This window comes from Echiichthys vipera (assembly GCF_963691815.1).
Source record: "Echiichthys vipera genome assembly, chromosome: 6".
In the NCBI taxonomy this organism is placed as follows: domain Eukaryota; kingdom Metazoa; phylum Chordata; class Actinopteri; order Perciformes; family Trachinidae; genus Echiichthys; species Echiichthys vipera.
In genome coordinates this window covers 3,436,527-3,453,264 of record NC_139831.1, presented here as the reverse complement: position 1 = coordinate 3,453,264, position 16,738 = coordinate 3,436,527, and the positions used below count along the sequence as shown (strand labels likewise).

Below are 16,738 nucleotides of genomic sequence, written 5' to 3'. Positions count from 1 at the left end.
TCATGTTCACGAGTGAGGGGACGATGGAGCGTGAGTTTGGCCGGAGAATCGGAGCAGCAGGGGCGGCTGCAATCGCTCTACCGCACCGTTGTGACCAAAAGAGAGCTGAGGAAGGCAAAGCTCTGGATCTACCGCTCAGTCCTGGTTCCTACCCTCACCTATGGTCATGAAAGCTGGGTCAGGACCGAAAGAACAAGGTCGCGGGTACAAGCGGCCGAAATGTGTTTCCTCAGGAGGGGGGCTGGAGTCTCCCTTAGAGAGAGGGGGAGAAGTTCAGCATCCGTGAGGAACTCGGAGTAGAGCCGCTGCTCCTTTGCGTTGAAAGGAGCCAGTTGAGGTGGTTCAGGATCATCTGGTAAGGATGAACCCTGGGCGCCTCCCTAGGGAGGTGTTCCAGGCACCTCCAGCTGGGAGGAGGCCTCGGGGAAGACCCAGGACCAGGTGGAGAGATTATATCTCCACACTGGCCTGGGAACGCCTCAGGATCCCCCAGTTAGAGCTGGTTAATGTGGCCCAGGAAAGGGAAGTTTGGGGTCCCCTGCTAAAGCTGCTGCCCTCGCGACCCGACCCCGGATAAGAGGCTGAAGATGAGATGAGATGAGAGGAGATGAGATTTTAAATGCAGAATCTTCACTTGTAACAAAGTATTTATACACTGTAGCACTGCTACTTTAAAGTAGAATAACTGAATAATTATTCCACCACTGGGTAACTCCATCAAATAACAGTGTCCTCCTATAAAACACAGTTTCATCCTAATATCTAAAATGTATAATTTACTGTAGGTTTAATTTAAATCATGGATTTTGCCCGAAAACGACACAAAACGCTGATAAAATCTGTCTTTATCCTTTGTCTTCTGTCGCCACCTGGTGGATATGGGCGGGACACCAGCTCCTTCCTGATTGGCTCAATTTGCGATGTGCTCGTCTCTGATTGGCTGGTCAAAATTCCACCGTCTACAAAATCCTTCCGTGCGGGAACAAACAGAGTCTAACGCTCCCCCCGCATAACTACAGTTAAATTTCCACTTTTATATTTTGATAGTCATACAAATATGATTTTAGAGAATACATAAGTGCGGGAATATGTTCTCCGGGTGTAGAAAGTGTTAAAACAAACGTTCGTCTTGAGTTGTTTCCTTCCGGAGGATAATAAAGAAGGGACCGACTCGATATATGGAGTTAGGAAGAACAACATTGTTTCTCTGCGCGGCTGCTTGAACAAAAATGGGGGAGTTTAGAGGTTTCGTGAGCACGGCGCTGGTGTTTGTGTTACTGGGGTCGTGTCTGGTGTGTTGTGATATAACGGACGGAAACACGGAGCACCTGAAGAGGGAGCACTCGTTAATGAAGCCGTACCAAGGTAGGTTAGCTCCGTTAGCTCACCTGGCTAGCTAGCTCCTGTTCTTCCGGCTGTCGCTGCGTTTTCACAAGTTATTAAGCAACTTCTGCGACTTCATAACCCAAATAATGTAAATGTCTGAGTTATTACTGCTGACTAATGCTGTGCCCAGCTGCTGTGAGCGTTTTAAAACACAGTCAGGGCTGTTTAAGTGAAATTACTGACTCATAACACAAAGTAGGGCTTAAAGATATGACTCAGGTATTCTATCCCGATAAAGATGATTTCATATCTCGATAACAATACAGTATATCATGATTTAGCATGTGTTATTAGATTTTTTCATAAGTAAATTGATCAGAAATAAGGGAACATGATGCATCCAATAAATAGTGAAAAAAAAAACAGAAAACAAAGCAACTGAAACATGCAGGAGGAAAAAACTGTAAAACATTAATTTATAATACAAACAAAGTACAAAAGTATGAGACACAGCTAAAGAAATAACTAATTAATCAGGTAGTAAATTATGAATAGTGGATAAACTATGACAGGATAATTATTCTGTTGCAATTCTCAATTCTTGATTTTTTTGCACACAAGAAAAAAGTAAATTGATCAGAAAAAGGGAAAAGAAAATAATAAACAACTGAAATGTACAGTAGGAAAAACTGTAATACATGCATTTAGAGTACAAACAAAGTACAAACATATGAGACACAGCTAAAGAAAGTACTAATTAATCAGGTATCAAAATATGAATAGTGGATAAATTACGACAGAATAATTATGATGTTGCATTGCTCAACTGAACCAACACAAACATGGTGTGCTTCTTTAATGAGCTTTTGATACATATTATGACTTGGTAAACGGTTACAAAGATGAGTAAGGTTGTCCTAAAGAAAGTAGCAGATGACCTAATATCTAAATCTATGATTTCATAACGATGCGATCACATTGTCATACTCCACTGCACTGAGGTCTGCAGATCAACTCCAGGACTAGACTCAAAACCAGAGGGGGGCGAGCCTTCGCGGTGGCAGCCCCTGGGCTTTGGAATAGCCTGCCCTCACATGCTGGATCTGGATAGACCCTAGAGGTTTTTAAGGCCTCAGTGAAGACTCACCTTCTCCCCCTGGCCTTCAATTCAGGCTAAGCAAGACACCCTTTTATTGTATTTCTTCTTATTGTATTGACCTGTACAGCACTTTGGTCGTCCGCTTTGTACGTTTTAAATGTGCTTTATAACCAAAGTTTGACAAAGTTTGTGCTAATCAATTCTAAAAACCTCTTACTTCCATACTATCCGCTGTGTTGGACCTGATTAGCTACATCTCTTGGACGTAACAATAAAAAGCCACACCTAAGTTACACAGGCATTATTATTTTGGAGCATACATGAGATCTGTGGATTAGATATGAGACAGCTTTAGGTTCAGGTTCTGAGACAACAAAATGCACTTTAGCATTTATAAAAAAGTTAAGTTGCTGTAAATGTGCAGAATAAAATTTAGAATAAAGATGGAAAGTAAATACACTATAATTGGCATGTTCCAGTAAATTAACTTCAAGTGACACACTAAAAAGAATAACCATTTTGCATGCAATGTTGCTCTTCTTTAGAACTGTAAATAAAAAATGTCAGGAAAAATATTAGGTGTACATATTTGTAAGGAGCTACTGGTATGGCCCTTTAATTCCTGGTGAATTTGAAGTAAGTCTGATCCACATTCAGCACACTTTTGAGGTTAAGTGTTGCTGGTAGATGCTCATAACCAGCCGTGTAAAGAGGAAACTGAAGCAGCTGTGAAAGTTTTTATCACTGCACTGAATCATACCGTTCGCTGCAGGTGGCTGGAGCCGTTGGAGCTAAGTAGGTCAAGGAGGGCAAACATGTCATTTGAGTCGCAGTGTCTGTAATTAAAAGGCTTTTCTCGACACGCCCTTAAAACACGCGGCCGGTGCAGGTGAAGGTAAACATGCCAGGTACTTTGGCTGCGTTCAGTCTTAAACAAAAGCCGCCCAGACTACACCCCTCCTAATGACGAAATAACAAATACAACAAAACACACAAATGACTTCATTTAAAGGAGGTCTGTGAGAAAATGAGTCACGTAAATAAGCTTATTCAATGTGAAACCATTCATTAGTAATTCAATTCAATGTCAATTTCTCATCATTGTCTGATTGTTTCCTATCGTCACATCTGTGCTTGTCTTCGGTCTCGCAGGTGTAGGCAACAGCCCCAGCAGTCAGTGGGACTTCTGGGGAAGCACGCTGGTGACAAGCTCATATGTTCGACTCACTCCAGATGAGAGAAGCAAGCAGGGATCCATCTGGAATACTGTGGTGAGGAAAGACTACGAGTTCACGTTTCAGCTTTTTAGAGTGCACTTTTTCCATCTGGTTATTCTAACATCATGGCCACACAGGAAAAGCAACCACACACCTTCCGAATTTTAAGTTCCTTCAAGTTTTCTCTCTTTAACTGAACTAAGGGCGCACTCACACTGTCCATCCGTACCGTGCCCAAACAGGTTTCATGTGTAAAGTCTAGTTCGTTTGACCAGTGTGAGTGCCTAGGTGCCGGCAAGCGTACCGCACCTAGGACCGGTACGTTTGCCGGCCACGGCCCGTTTGGGAGAGGTGGGCTTTTGTAAAGCACGTTTGTACGAGCACGAGCGTGCGCCCGTGTACGAGCATGAGCACGAGGTCTACGGCGGTTCTGAGGTCATTTCCTGTGCGCCTGTTCGGACATAGAAAAAGAAGGACAGACCATGAGCGGACATTCAAAACAATGGCGGCGAAAAGTTCACGTTGGTGTGATGCACAAAGCCAAAAATGACCATGTTTTCTGCGCTGCTTTCCATTATGTGGCCAAAAGACTGCGCGCTTTTGTAAACAAAGCGACGCATCGCGATGACGTCATCAAAGCGTGTGACGTGTTGCAGCGTGATGACGTATAGGCAGCAAGAAGCATTCGCCGAGGCCCAGGTAGTGTGAGTACAAACAGGCCTGGGCCGCAGGGGGAGAGGGAGGGGGGACAAGTACCCTAAAGCACGGGGCCCGGTACGGATGGACAGTGTGAGTGCACCCTAAGACGTTAACTCATCAAAACCCACTTTAATCAAACTGGAATAAACTAAATTGAATTCTGTTAAATGTCTTTTCCCTGTCAAACACTCACTAACTCTGGTTTGGTCAAAATAAACTCTTAATTCACCAAGAAAGATGGGAACAGAAACTGCAAATATGCCAGACTCCATTTTGAAAAGAAATGTAATTTTACCGCACAGATTATAATAAAAACACTCTGCATTAAAACTGGACAGAAACAAAAACACAGCACCCTCTTATTTAGTCTTTCCACTGTTCAAACAATCACTAACTCTGGTTTGGTTCTGTGTATGGAAGAGATTGTCTGTTTTAAATAATATAAATGTTTATTAGCTCACATCAAATCTTGTGCATGGAGGTGAAAAACGAGTGGGAAAAGCAGAAATTAAATGTGTACTTTTTATAACTGTTAAACTCATAAACGTAACATTTGCAAATTATATTCAGTCAGTGTTTGTTTCTGCTGATGGTATTTAAAATATAAAGTAAAAATATAAGAACTCTTTTAAAAGCTGGATGTAAAGAACAAAGTTCTACTAGTGATATGTAATGTCCATCTCCCACTTACTAAACTCTCAGCTTAACACTCAGTCAATCCTTTTTCTGTCCCTCTACTACAGCCGTGTTACCTGAAGGACTGGGAGATGCATGTGCACTTTAAAGTTCACGGCTCAGGAAAGAAGAATCTCCATGGCGACGGCATCGCTCTCTGGTACACAAAGGACAAACTGCATCCAGGTAATGTTGGCTTTTCAGCCTCACGGCTCTTACTTTTATGCACAGAAACTCACCCAGCTTCATCTCACCTCATTTTTCATTGGCCCTTCTTTTGCATCAAAGTGTTGAAGTTTGGATTTGCCCACAGTGCCGTATTCACCTGTCACCTGCAGCTCCTCATCTAACCAGTTCACCGTGGCTGCTGCTTTTTCTTTCTTTTTTTGACCACTACTCTCTTGCAAAATAAAAAACAACTAAGATGGCGCTCCCTGCAACTGCATCCAAATAAAAGCCTTCTAATAGTACATTGGTTGAAGTCTTATACATACATCCTACTATACAGCAAAACAGTGAGGCTGCTTTCTGCCTGTGGTTCCCTGCCTTTTCCCTCAAGGGACCCCTCCTCTGTCACATAGAAAAATGACAGCCCATAAAAGAACAGCAAAAATGATTAACTAAGGGCACACTCACACTGTCCATCCGTACCGTGTCCAAGCACGTTTCACGCCTAAAGTCTAGTTAGTTTGACCAGTGTGAGAGCAACCGTACCGCGTCTAGTTGCCGGTCACGGCCCGTTTGAGAGAGGTGGGTTTTTTATAAAGCATGTTTGCACGTGTATGAGCACGAGCGTGCACACGTGTACGAGCACGACGCCTGCGGCAGCTCTGAGGTCATTTTCTGTGCGCCTGTTGGGACGTAGAAAAAAGGAGGGACCATGTGCGGACATTTAAAACAATGGTGGCGAAAGGTTCACGTTGGTGTGATGCGGAGGTGGAGTGTTTACTGCAGATTTGGTTGATGAAAAGATTCAAAAACAGTCGACAAGAGGCACAAAAACTCTGAGGTCTACGGAAAGATTTGTAAACAAAGCGACGCATCGCCATGACGTCATCAATGCGTGTGACGTGTTACGGCGTGATGACGTATAGGCAGCAAGAAGCATTCTCCGAGGCCCAGGTAGTGTGAGTACAAACGGGCCTGGAGGGGGGGACAAGGACCCTAAAGCACGGTGCACGGGACGGACGAACAGTGTGAGTGCGCCCTTAAAGGCTTCTCCTTGGACAGACTATGGATTAAACGACTAGTGAAAACAATTGTTAGTTGCAGCCCTACCCCTCACTGAAATGCTTAGACTGTTAGCACTCATCATGCTCACTGTATCATTAAGCCTTTTGTGTTTCCAGCTTCACGGCTGACCACAGTCAAGTGTCTCCAGTTTTTGCGCTCATATCTCACCTCATCTCTGCCTCCATCCTAGGCCCTGTGTTTGGAAACCAAGATCAGTTTCTTGGCCTGGCTTTGTTTTTGGATACCTTCCGCAATGACCTCCATGGAATGGATGTAAGTGTGTCGTGCGTGTGTGTGCGTGCGTGTGGCTCAAGGCGATTGACCAGCTCGTTTCTTTGCAGGGCCTGTGTTTTCCAACAATGCTCTCTTCCACGGGCTGGCTGTTTTTGTAGATACTTACTCTAACGATGATGCCACAGATGTGAGTGGGTGCTCAGGTTTTACTCGTCCGCATGCCGTCGTTCCTCACTTTGAATGGTGTCAGAACATTTTAGCATGTGACAAACCCCACAGATTTAATTTTGCCATATTTTCATTTGTTTCTACAGCAACAAAAGCTAAAGTAACCACGTAAAGTGCTGAGTGTTTTGGCTCTCCTTGCTGTTTGAACATTGTTTAATGTGTTGAAGGAGGTTGTTTTTGTTTCACTTGAACTTGTCTCGTGAATTATGCTATTTTCACACTGCAGCTGAAAGTGTCCCAGTCTCTCTTATCCCTTAAAGGTGTCACAGCCACTGCGTTTTGATTTACAGGGTCACGTGGTACTAAAACAGATCCGGACATAATATTGTTATTCATAATGTACGGATGTCTGAATAAATATGTGATCCAAAACATCAGATATTACTAAAAATGTCTGCAGTGTGTAGGTAGCCTTTGTGTGTGTGTGTGTGTGTGTGTGTGTGTGAAGGTAGCCTGTGTGTGTGTGAGTGAAGATAGCCTGTGTGTGTGTGTGTGTGTGTGTGTGTGTGTGTGTGAAGGTAGCCTTTGTGTCTGTGTGTGTGTGTCTGTGTGAAGGTAGCCTTTGTGTGTGTGTGTGAGTGAAGGTAGCCTTTGTGTGTGTGTGAAGGTAGCCTTTGTGTGTGTGTGTGTGTGTGTGTGTGTGTGTGTGTGTGAAGGTAGCCTTTGTGTCTGTGTGTGTGTGTCTGTGTGAAGGTAGCCTTTGTGTGTGTGTGTGTGAAGGTAGCCTGTGTGTGTGTGTGTGAAGGTAGCCTGTGTGTGTGTGTGTGTGTGTGTGTGTGTGTGTGTGTGTGTGTGTGTGTGTGTGTGTGTGTGTGTGTGTGTGTGTGTGTGTGTGTGTGTGTGTGTGTGTGTGTGTGTGTGTGTGTGTGTGTGTGTGTGTGTGTGTGTGTGTGTGTGTGTGTGTGTGTGTGTGTGTGTGTGTGTGTGTGTGTGTGTGTGTGTGTGTGTGTGTGTGTGTGTGACCTGTGTGTGTGTGTGTGTGACCTGTGTGTGTGTGTGTGTGTCCTGTGTGTGTGTGTGTGAAGGTAGCCTGTGTGTCTGTGTGTGTCTGTGTGTGTGTGAAGGTAGCCTGTGTGTCTGTGTGTGTCTGTGTGTGTGTGAAGGTAGCCTGTGTGTGTGTGTGTGAAGGTAGCCTGTGTGTCTGTGTGTGTGTGTGAAGGTAGCCTGTGTGTCTGTGTGTGTGTGAAGGTAGCCTGTGTGTGTGTGTGTGAAGGTAGCCTTTGTGTTTGTGTGAAGGTAGCCTGTGTGTGTGTGTGTGTGTGTGTGTGAAGGTAGCCTTTGTGTCTGTGTGTGTGTGTGAAGGTAGCCTGTGTGTATGTGTGTGTGTGTGTGAAGGTAGCCTGTATGTGTGTGTGTGTGTGTGTGTGAAGGTAGCCTGTATGTGTGTGTGAAGGTAGCCTGTACGTGTGTGTGAAGGTAGCCTGTATGTGTGTGTGAAGGTAGCCTGTGTGTGTGTGTGTGAAGGTAGCCTGTGTGTGTGTGTGTGAAGGTAGCCTGTGTGTGTGTGTGTGAAGGTAGCCTGTGTGTGTGTGAGTGAAGGTAGCCTGTGTGTGTGTGAGTGAAGGTAGCCTTTGTGTGTGTGAAGGTAGCCTTTGTGTGTGTGAAGGTAGCGTGTGTGTGTGTGTGAAGGTTGTGTGTGTGTGAAGTGTGTGTGTGTGTGTGTGTGTGTGTGTGTGTGTGTGTGTGTGTGTGTGTGTGTGTGTGTGTGTGTGTGTGTGTGTGTGTGTGTGTGTGTGTGTGTGTGTGTGTGTGTGTGTGTGTGTGTGTGTGTGTGTGTGTGTGTGTGTGTGTGTGTGTGTGTGTGTGTGTGTGTGTGTGTGTGTGTGTGTGTGTGTGTGTGTGTGTGTGTGTGTGTGTGTGTGTGTGTGTGTGTGTGTGTGTGTGAAGGTAGCCTGTGTCTCTGTGTGTGTGTGTGTGAAGGTAGCCTGTGTCTCTGTGTGTGTGTGTGTGAAGGTAGCCTGTGTCTCTGTGTGTGTGTGTGTGTGTGTGAAGGTAGCCTGTGTGTGTGTGTGTGTGTGTGTGTGTGAAGGTAGCCTGTGTGTCTGTGTGAAGGTAGCCTGTGTTTTTGTGAAGGTAGCTTGTGTATGTGTGTGTGAAGGTAGCCTGTGTGTCTGTGTGTGTGTGAAGGTAGCCTGTGTGTATGTGTGTGTGTGTGTGAAGGTAGCCTGTATGTGTGTGTGTGTGTGTGTGTGAAGGTAGCCTGTATGTGTGTGTGAAGGTAGCCTGTATGTGTGTGTGAAGGTAGCCTGTATGTGTGTGTGAAGGTAGCCTGTGTGTGTGTGTGTGTGTGTGTGTGTGTGTGTGTGTGAAGGTAGCCTGTGTGTGTGTGTGTGAAGGTAGCCTGTGTGTGTGTGAGTGAAGGTAGCCTGTGTGTGTGTGAGTGAAGGTAGCCTTTGTGTGTGTGAAGGTAGCCTTTGTGTGTGTGAAGGTAGCCTTTGTGTGTGTGAAGGTAGCCTTTGTGTGTGTGAAGGTAGCCTGTGTGTGTGTGTGTGTGTGTGTGTGTGTGTGTGTGTGTGTGTGTGTGTGTGTGTGTGTGTGTGTGTGTGTGTGTGTGTGTGTGTGTGTGTGTGTGTGTGTGTGTGTGTGTGTGTGTGTGTGTGTGTGTGTGTGTGTGTGTGTGTGTGTGTGTGTGTGTGTGTGTGTGTGTGTGTGTGTGTGTGTGTGTGTGTGTGTGTGTGTGTGTGTGTGTGTGTGTGTGAAGGTAGCCTGTGTCTCTGTGTGTGTGTGTGTGAAGGTAGCCTGTGTGTGTGTGTGTGTGAAGGTAGCCTGTGTGTCTGTGTGAAGGTAGCCTGTGTTTTTGTGAAGGTAGCTTGTGTGTGTGAAGGTAGCCTGTGTGTCTGTGTGTGTGTGAAGGTAGCCTGTGTGTATGTGTGTGTGTGTGTGTGAAGGTAGCCTGTATGTGTGCGTGTGTGTGTGTGAAGGTAGCCTGTGTTTTTGTGAAGGTAGCTTGTGTATGTGTGTGTGAAGGTAGCCTGTGTGTGTGTGAAGGTAGCCTGTGTGTATGTGTGTGTGTGTGTGAAGGTAGCCTGTATGTGTGTGTGTGTGTGTGTGAAGGTAGCCTGTATGTGTGTGTGAAGGTAGCCTGTATGTGTGTGTGAAGGTAGCCTGTATGTGTGTGTGAAGGTAGCCTGTGTGTGTGTGTGTGTGTGAAGGTAGCCTGTGTGTGTGTGTGTGAAGGTAGCCTGTGTGTGTGTGAGTGAAGGTAGCCTGTGTGTGTGTGAGTGAAGGTAGCCTTTGTGTGAGTGAAGGTAGCCTTTGTGTGTGTGAAGGTAGCCTGTGTGTGTGTGTGTGTGTGTGTGTGTGTGTGTGTGTGTGTGTGTGTGTGTGTGTGTGTGTGTGTGTGTGTGTGTGTGTGTGTGTGTGTGTGTGTGTGTGTGTGTGTGTGTGTGTGTGTGTGTGTGTGTGTGTGTGTGTGTGTGTGTGTGTGTGTGTGTGTGTGTGTGTGTGTGTGTGTGTGTGTGTGTGTGTGTGTGTGTGTGTGTGTGTGTGTGTGTGTGTGTGTGAAGGTAGCCTGTGTGTGTGTGTGTGTGAAGGTAGCCTGTGTTTTTGTGAAGGTAGCTTGTGTATGTGTGTGTGAAGGTAGCCTGTGTGTCTGTGTGTGTGTGAAGGTAGCCTGTGTGTATGTGTGTGTGTGTGTGAAGGTAGCCTGTATGTGTGCGTGTGTGTGTGTGAAGGTAGCCTGTATGTGTGCGTGTGTGTGTGTGAAGGTAGCCTGTATGTGTGTGTGAAGGTAGCCTGTATGTGTGTGTGAAGGTAGCCTGTATGTGTGTGTGAAGGTAGCCTGTATGTGTGTGTGAAGGTAGCCTGTATGTGTGTGTGAAGGTAGCCTGTATGTGTGTGTGAAGGTAGCCTGTGTGTGTGTGTGTGTGTGTGTGAAGGTAGCCTGTGTGTGTGTGTGTGAAGGTAGCCTGTGTGTGTGTGAGTGAAGGTAGCCTGTGTGTGTGTGAGTGAAGGTAGCCTGTGTGTGTGTGAGTGAAGGTAGCCTGTGTGTGTGTGTGAAGGTAGCCTTTGTGTGTGTGAAGGTAGCCTGTGTGTGTGAAGGTAGCCTGTGTGTGTGTGTGTGTGTGTGTGTGTGTGTGTGTGTGTGTGTGTGTGTGTGTGTGTGTGTGTGTGTGTGTGTGTGTGTGTGTGTGTGTGTGTGTGTGTGTGTGTGTGTGTGTGTGTGTGTGTGTGTGTGTGTGTGTGTGTGTGTGTGTGTGTGTGTGTGTGTGTGTGTGTGTGTGTGTGTGTGTGTGTGTGTGTGTGTGTGTGTGTGTGTGTGTGTGTGTGTGTGTGAAGGTAGCCTTTGTGTCTCTGTGTGTGTGTGTGTGAGAAGGTAGCCTTTGTGTCTCTGTGTGTGTGTGTGTGTGTGTGTGTGAGAAGGTAGCCTTTGTGTCTCTGTGTGTGTGTGTGTGTGTGAAGGTAGCCTTTGTGTCTCTCTGTGTGTGTGTGTGAAGGTAGCCTTTGTGTCTCTGTGTGTGTGTGTGTGAAGGTAGCCTTTGTGTCTCTGTGTGTGTGTGTGTGAAGGTAGCCTTTGTGTCTGTGTGTGTGTGTGTGTGTGTGTGTAGGAAGCCTTTGTGTCTGTGTGAAGGTAGCCTGTGTATGTGTGTGTGAAGGTAGCCTTTGTGTCTGTGTGTGTGAAGGTAGCCTTTGTGTGTGTGTGTGAAGGTAGCCTTTGTGTATGTGTGTGTGTGAAGGTAGCCTGCGTATGTGTGTGTGAAGGTAGCCTTTGTGTCTGTGTGTGTGTGTGAAGGTAGCCTTTGTGTATGTGTGTGTGTGAAGGTAGCCTGTGTGTATGTGTGTGTGAAGGTAGCCTGTATGTGTGTGTGAAGGTAGCCTGTGTATGTGTGTGTGTGTGTGAAGGTAGCCTTTGTGTATGTGTGTGTGTGAAGGTAGCCTGTGTGTATGTGTGTGTGAAGGTAGCCTTTGTGTCTCTGTGTGTGTGTGAAGGTAGCCTGTGTGTGTGTGTTTGAAGGTAGCCTGTGTGTGTGTGTGTGTCTGTGTGAAGGTAGCCTTTGTGTGTGTGAAGGTAGCCTGTATGTGTGTGTGAAGGTAGCCTTTGTGTCTCTGTGTGTGTGTGAAGGTAGCCTTTGTGTCTCTGTGTGTGTGTGAAGGTAGCCTTTGTGTCTGTGTGTGTGTGTGAAAGTAGCCTGTGTGTGTGTGTTTGAAGGTAGCCTGTGTGTATGTGTGTGTGTGTGTGTGTGTGTGTGTGTGTGTGTGTGAAGGTAGCCTGTATGTGTGTGTAGGAAGCCTTTGTGTCTGTGTGAAGGTAGCCTTTGTGTGTGTGTGTGTGTGTGTGTGTGTGTGTGTGTGTGTGTGTGTGTGTGTGTGTGTGTGTGTGTGTGTGTGTGTGTGTGTGTGTGTGTGTGTGTGTGTGTGTGTGTGTGTGTGTGTGTGTGTGTGTGTGTGTGTGTGTGTGTGTGTGTGTGTGTGTGTGTGTGTGTGTGTGTGTGTGTGTGTGTGTGTGTGTGTGTGTGTGTGCTACAACGTGCAAATTATCATGTGGGCTTCTTATATTTGGTTGTCTGTATTATTTTGTACACCATCTTTTTGTTTAGATGTGTATATAAGGCCTTTTTTTTTTTAGATGTACTTGTTGATTCCTTCCTTTCTGTCGCCAGCGTTCCTTCCCGTTCATTTCAGCCATGGTGAATAACGGCTCAGTGAATTACGACCACGGTAAAGACGGACGATCGTCGGAGCTGGGAGGCTGCTCGGCCGAGATCAGGAACAGAGAGCATGACACGTACCTCGCCATTCGCTACTCCAAAGGAAGACTCACCGTATGTAGAGAAACCCTTTGTGTTTGTTATGTCAAGGACGCTTCTCTTCATGTTTCAATTAGAAAGAGTCACGTGTTGCATTGCTGCATTGCATCACATCCTGTCTACATGTGTGCAGGTGATGATCGACGTTGAGGACAAGAACGAATGGAAGGAGTGCATCGACATCGGGGGTGTTCGTCTTCCCACCGGATATTTCTTCGGCGCCTCAGCAGCTACAGGAGACCTGTCTGGTAGGTTTGGAGCTAGAAAGCTGCACAGTAACAAATGTGTTCACGTCATACATTATTATAACATTTTAAAGTATTATATTACAGATTATTACAGATTTCCTGTGATAGACTGGCGTCCTGTCCAGGGTTTACCCCGCCTCACGCCCGATGTCAGCTGGGATCGGCTCCAGCCCCCCGCAACCCCGAGAGGGACAAGCGGGGGAAGATGAATGAATGAATGAATGATTATTACAGATTTGCTAATAGCTTCAACTTGTATATTACTTTCCAGATAACCATGACATCATTTCTATGAAGCTCTACCAGCTGATGGTAGAACACACCCCCGAGGAGGAGAACCTGGACTGGACCAAGATCGAGCCCAGTGTCAGCCTCCTAAAGTCCCCAAAAGGTACATTAGAGGTTTATTTTAGTGTTCCCCGTTTGGAGCAAAACCGGCTTAAAACCCGGCGACTGTACCCGGGAAAAAAGAAGGAAATCAATAAAGTGTAATTCTGGTGAAAAAAACATCCCATGGTCTTTTTTGGCACCTACATAAGTTACTTAAGTTACACTTTAATAAGCCACCAAGACAGTTTTTTCCCCGTAACAACTATTAACGGAGAATTCTGTTGCTAACATCTGGACGTGGCTAACAGTGATTAGCTCGGGGCAGAACGGTGAAGGCATTCAAAGGTCTTTTTTAACCACTAATACTGCTGAAAATAACAGCAAACCTCTGCAGCAGCATGAGAAGAGTCCCTACACACACAACAAAGCACCAATGGGCTCCTTCCTTTGGGATTGACTTTGGTAATCCACTTGAATGGACTTAACTATGAGAGGAGCTGGTACAGGAGCCAGTAGGTAAGTCTTCAAAACACTCTTTTAATAAACTCCGGGCTCAGTTACTACGTTGTTGGTGCTTTGTTTTCTATTTAGGGACTCTTCTCATGCTACTGCAGAGGTTCAGTGTTATCATGAGCTGTATTAGTGGTTAAAAAAGACGTTTTAATGCCTTCACCATACTGCCCCACGCTAATCAGTGTTAGCCACGTGCGACTGCTAGCGACTATCTCCGTTAATAGTTTAAACACAAAAATAACTCTCTCGATGGCTTATTTGCTGTATGTAAGGGCGCACTCACACCGTCCATCCGTACCGTTTCATGGCTAAAGTCTAGTTCGTTTGACCAGTGTGAGTGCAGCCTAGGTGCGGTGCGCCTTTGACGTTATTTTATGTGCGCCTGTTCAGACATAGTTCGACTAAACGGGGTCGTGCTGCATCACATAGGTAGGCAAGAAGCACCGAGGCCCAGTTGTGTGAGTACAAACGGGCCTGGGCCGCGGGGGGAGAGGCAGGGGGGGACAAGTAAAGCACGGGGCACGGTACGGACGGACAGTGTGAGCACGCCCTAAATGCGGAAAGAGCAAGTTCCCTGGGACTGACTACAAAGATTCAGACAATTCTAAGTTGATCATGAAAATGAATGTGGGTTTTCTTTTTTCCCTCACAGACAACATCGACGACCCCACCGGAAACTTCCGAGGCACGCCGCTCACCGGCTGGAAGGTCTTCCTGCTTCTGCTGTGTGCTCTGCTGGGGATCGTAGTGTGCGCCGTGGTGGGAGCTGTAGTTTTCCAGAAGAGACAGGAGAGGAACAAGAGGTTTTACTGAGGAGGGAGGGACGGAGAAGAACCTCATCACAGAGGTGTTTCTTGTGGAACGAACTGTTTCCCGATGACAGATGATAATGAGCACATCCAATGTGAATTTTTTTCTAAAGATTGTACAAATGTTTATATCTTTAAAGCACTGCGTTTGGTGTGAATTACGGTCGTTTGTGATGTTGATAAGAAGGCGCAAAACTCGTGGCGACCGTGATAAGTGGCCCTGATCAATGCTGTTTTTCATCCTCTATGGGTTCAATCACTGCAGGGCTGGAATACAGTTACTGTCCACACAGTTCCTTAAAAGATTGTGTTTCAAAATAGTCATTCAGATTTTTGTCTTCCAGGCGGTTTTAACTGATTATTTATTGGATGAAGAAAGTAGCTTCACACAAACAAAAAAATCCCCAGATAAAGAACATTAGGAGATAATTGTGACAACCACAGGAACCGCCACGAACGTGAGCCTGTGTTTTTACCCCATGGATCGAGTGTAGAGTTGTGTTAACGTCGCTCTCATGTTAGCCATTTTAAAATCATTAAGAATTGAGATTGAGTTTCCACAAATATATTAGAGAGAGAACAGCAGTAACTATCTCAGAAGATAAATTATGGGCTTCATTATCCTGCTGTCTCATATTAAATAAGATAAGTGCAGTGCAGAACTCAAAGATGCCCTGTCAGCATACTCAGATGTCTTTGTGCTTTTAATTAGTTTCATTCTTCTTTAGGTGGCGCTCTTTTTATTTTGTTTGGGTCACCTGTTCACAGTACCGTGCTACGGTCAACTACTAATGTGAACCTCCAGAGTTTTACTCAGGTCAGCTGGCCTGAAATACACAACACTTAGGCTGCAACGAATGACTGTTTAATCCTGCGGTTAGGCTCTAAATGAATCATTTGCTCCAGTAAATGTCATCACAGCTCATCAAAGCTCAAGGTGACACACATTCAAAGTGCTTGTTTTGTCTCACTAACAAAGATGTTTAGTTGAATCTCCTACAAACCCCAGAAAAGATTCATATTTGAAGCTGGAACCAGATCATTCTTTGCATTTATATGATAATGATTTAATGATTAAAGTAGTTTTCATGTACTTCTATGAAATGAAACATTGACCTTCATTGGAAACGATCAGCGGCGCTTTATCACGCGGCAAATACCAGTAAACGTAGCGAGCGTGGCTGTTGTTTAGGTCGTCATTTACTAACTAAAGCGATCATGTGACAGCTTACTGTACGTCCTCTGTTAAAAACTGAACTTGTGTTTAACTCGACAGAGAAATATCGGACACAACGCGGCGGACAACGCTTTAGCTTTACGAGCCGGCACATCTCAACTGCGTTGTGTCCAGGTTAAAGAGGTTACAGGTGAAGTAGCAAATCTTCATTTAAGCTCCAACTGTAACATGTTGCCTCATGTTGTTATACCGTTTAAAGTCTGGTATGAATGATAATAATTACCATAACTCCTCTCTAATACTAAATCACAGCAGGGTGAGGCCACTTGAAAGAGTCCAGTGCATAAACGGATCGTGGAGACCTTAAAACCTTTAGGCTGAAATCTTTTACGCTTCTTCTTTTCCCCCCTGCAGCGTCTTTTAAGCTGCGTTTATTTGCTTTTATCCAGAATATGCCTTTATTTTTAAGTGTTTGTTTTCAATTAATAATGCTAACTTGTGACAAAAATCAATGAAATTCAGTATAATGTACGTCAGAACCTGCTACATGAAACAAGTGATTCCTAAAAGTGCACACAGACAGTGTTGATTATAAAGCTTACAGTACAGGAGCTGCTGAAGCCTGAAGTCTCTCGATATCATGATTGTTTTGTTCAGTTGTTGGTTTTATTTCCATAATGTCCCTGTTTGAGTTTGTCTTTGCTCTGTTAAACAACATTTAACATAAAAGCCACGAGAAGAATTAGCATTTGATGACACACTTGGACTCTCACCGCTGCTGAAATGCAGTTTATTTTCCTCCTTTAGCTTCAGTCTGTCGGCCGTCTTCTCACTTTACACGTGTTCCTGAAAACCACTCTGTATTTGTTTTTACGCCACATCAGTTGGTTTGGTGATTAGACTTGAAACAGCTCCTCTCAGCAGAAAATGTATTAAAATGACAAAAGAAACACTTTGACTCGACTGTGGTGTGTTGAAGTTTGAACCGCCGTTTAATTAAACTGGAGTAATCGTGGACACCTCCAGCGTATTTAGGCAGCGCACAAGGACCTTTAAACCCCAGAGACGCACTCAAAGACTTAGCGTAGAGTAATGTAAAAATGGTTATACTGCAGATTCTGAAGCGCTGACTTCTCCACTTTATATGAATATAATCATATTAGTTGAGACTTTTTAGGCAGGAAATTACAAAGTGGAGTTAGA

The 16,738-nt window shown here is 45.1% G+C and overlaps 1 protein-coding gene across 1 annotated transcript; it reads left to right on the top strand.

Moving 5' to 3' along the window:
• The first annotated feature begins 1,182 nt into the window (after positions 1-1,182).
• On the top strand, positions 1,183-16,462 carry lman2 (lectin, mannose-binding 2). Its single transcript, XM_083915599.1, has 8 exons — positions 1,183-1,365; positions 3,578-3,696; positions 5,085-5,202; positions 6,440-6,522; positions 12,312-12,473; positions 12,592-12,706; positions 12,978-13,097; positions 14,202-16,462. The coding sequence occupies exons 1-8, from the start codon at positions 1,230-1,232 to the stop codon at positions 14,360-14,362; spliced, it is 1,014 nt and encodes a 337-aa protein (XP_083771725.1). The 5' UTR covers positions 1,183-1,229; the 3' UTR covers positions 14,363-16,462.
• The last annotated feature ends 276 nt before the right edge of the window (positions 16,463-16,738 follow it).